The 2,107-nt window shown below is 19.7% G+C and overlaps 1 protein-coding gene across 1 annotated transcript, besides 5 other annotated features; it reads right to left on the minus strand.

Annotated features, from left to right (window-relative positions):
• Positions 1 to 5: 5 nt before the first annotated feature.
• Positions 6 to 72: a microsatellite.
• A 7-nt stretch (positions 73 to 79) lies between these two features.
• Positions 80 to 369: a sequence feature (AT_rich).
• Positions 370 to 583: 214 nt separating this feature from the next.
• Positions 584 to 782: a sequence feature (AT_rich).
• An 81-nt stretch (positions 783 to 863) lies between these two features.
• Positions 864 to 1,042: a microsatellite.
• Positions 1,043 to 1,051: 9 nt separating this feature from the next.
• Positions 1,052 to 1,138: a sequence feature (AT_rich).
• A 38-nt stretch (positions 1,139 to 1,176) lies between these two features.
• On the minus strand, positions 1,177 to 2,107 carry EDI_104740 (uncharacterized protein; the record flags this gene model as incomplete). Its single annotated transcript, XM_001737975.1, has 1 exon — positions 1,177 to 2,107. A coding segment is annotated over one exon (931 nt), but the record flags the coding sequence as incomplete, so codon positions are not given.

Consider the following 2,107-nt stretch of genomic DNA (forward strand, 5'->3'; position numbering starts at 1 on the left):
TTATAATACATATATTATATGTGATATAATATGTATATAAACATATAATCATGTATATGTTTATTTAATATGATTATAGTATTTAATGTTTATTTAATGATATAACAATTTTTAATTTTCTGTTGAAATATATTATATACATTTAAAACAAATTTGAACATTTAATTACTATAATTATTAATGTGTTTTATTATTTTGTTTGAGAATAAGAATATTATTCATTCATAAAGAAAAATACATTCACATTATCTTAAAATTATTTATTCTATATTATTTGATACAAATAATTCAAATTTAATTGACTTAATATTCAAATAATATTCAATTTATCATTTCTATTTAATAAATTACTGTTTATTTTTAAATATTGGATATTCTATTTTCATTGTTAATCTTTTGTTGTTTTATTTCTTTTTGTTTCATAGATCAATTTCAAATATCATCATTTCTTATTAATTTAATACTCTTCTTGATTAATGTCTATTTTCTCAACTGTTTTATTTCATTTATCATTCATATTTATTGTTTGTTTAAATTTGTGAATGTTGAATAGTGTGATGTAGTGTTTTGTTGTTTCTTTTACTTAAATTTGATTATTATAATGATGTATTATTATAGTTAATTTAGAGTAATGAATAATCAAATTTGTTAATTCTTTATAATATATTGTTTATTTTATTCATTTGATTGTGTATTATTATTGATTTAATTTTTGAATTAATCTTCTTTTATTTCATTATTTAATCATCAAAATTGAATGTTATTAATAATCTTTAAAATATGTTGTTTTGTAATTTAACAAATTAAATGAAATAAACATTGAATCATATGTTTGAACATAATCATTTGAATGAATTATTAGTATAATAAATACAATATAATCAATATAAATTGATAATAATTATATATAATGTTAAAAACAATCAACATAAAATTCAAAAAAGAAAAATAAAAAGAAGTTGATAGAAAATGATGTAGTAATATAAATAATGAATAAATAAATATAATGATAATGAAAGTATATAAATAATATAATGAATAAATGATATAGTTTAAATTAATACAAATAATGATATTTTATATGAGTTTATTATTGTTTTAATCATTTAAAACATTTTTAGTAAATTAAAAATAATAACCATTTTGTTGTTATTTTAAATCATTTCAATTAGTAAATTAATCATCATCATCTGAATGAATTTTCATAATGTTTAATTCATTTAATTCTTCTTGATATTCATTGTTATCATTTATATTTAATAACATACCATTATATTCTATTTCATTAAATACATTTCGAATATCACCAATAATACTAACTGTGTTATTATTAAATTGTATTCCATATCCAATACTATTAGTAATTGTTATCAATAAATCATCTTCAGTATTATCATTCCCAAATACAATATAAATATCACTTTCTCTTTTACTTACAATTGGTTCATATTCTTTCATTCCATTTCTTCTTATAATGAATAAAGCAGATTTATTACAAACAAAGGTTTGGTTTCTAAGTATTTTAACAGAATGAAAGAATATACCAAAAACATTTCCATACTTAGTAACACAAAATATACCAAAATCTTTCTGTCCAAAAAGTTGTTTGTATGTATTCATTGATGAATTTAGTATTTTACAATACTCGATATGTGGAAATATAATATTATAACTACGAAGAGTATCTGAGAATGACTCTGATGGTTTACCATTAAATATATTAACAAATCTTTCATTTGGATCAGCAACAACAATAACCCCTTTTCTTTTTTCAGTTCCATCTGTCATTCCATTAGTCTTTTTATTATATTCAATAACTAATCCATTTAACTTTTTGACAAGGTTTAAATATCCTTCTTTTATTTTTGAAGCATTGGTTTGAGAAATATCTTCTGGCGGATGGCAAAGTTCTTGAAGTTTTTTATTGATATCATTTTGAACCTCACTTATATTAGCTTGAACTTCATCTACGCTTTGAGTACTTTCTTCATTACAAGTATCAGGTACTACTGATATATCTATTGGGTTTTCATCAGTTTGTTCTGAAGATTGTTGTTGCTCTGGATGTTGCACTTCTTCTGAGTTATTATTGTGGAAATTCTCATTA

Source organism: Entamoeba dispar, genomic scaffold, assembly GCF_000209125.1.
Source record: "Entamoeba dispar SAW760 scf_1105229461009 genomic scaffold, whole genome shotgun sequence".
Lineage (NCBI taxonomy): Eukaryota > Evosea > Mastigamoebida > Endamoebidae > Entamoeba > Entamoeba dispar.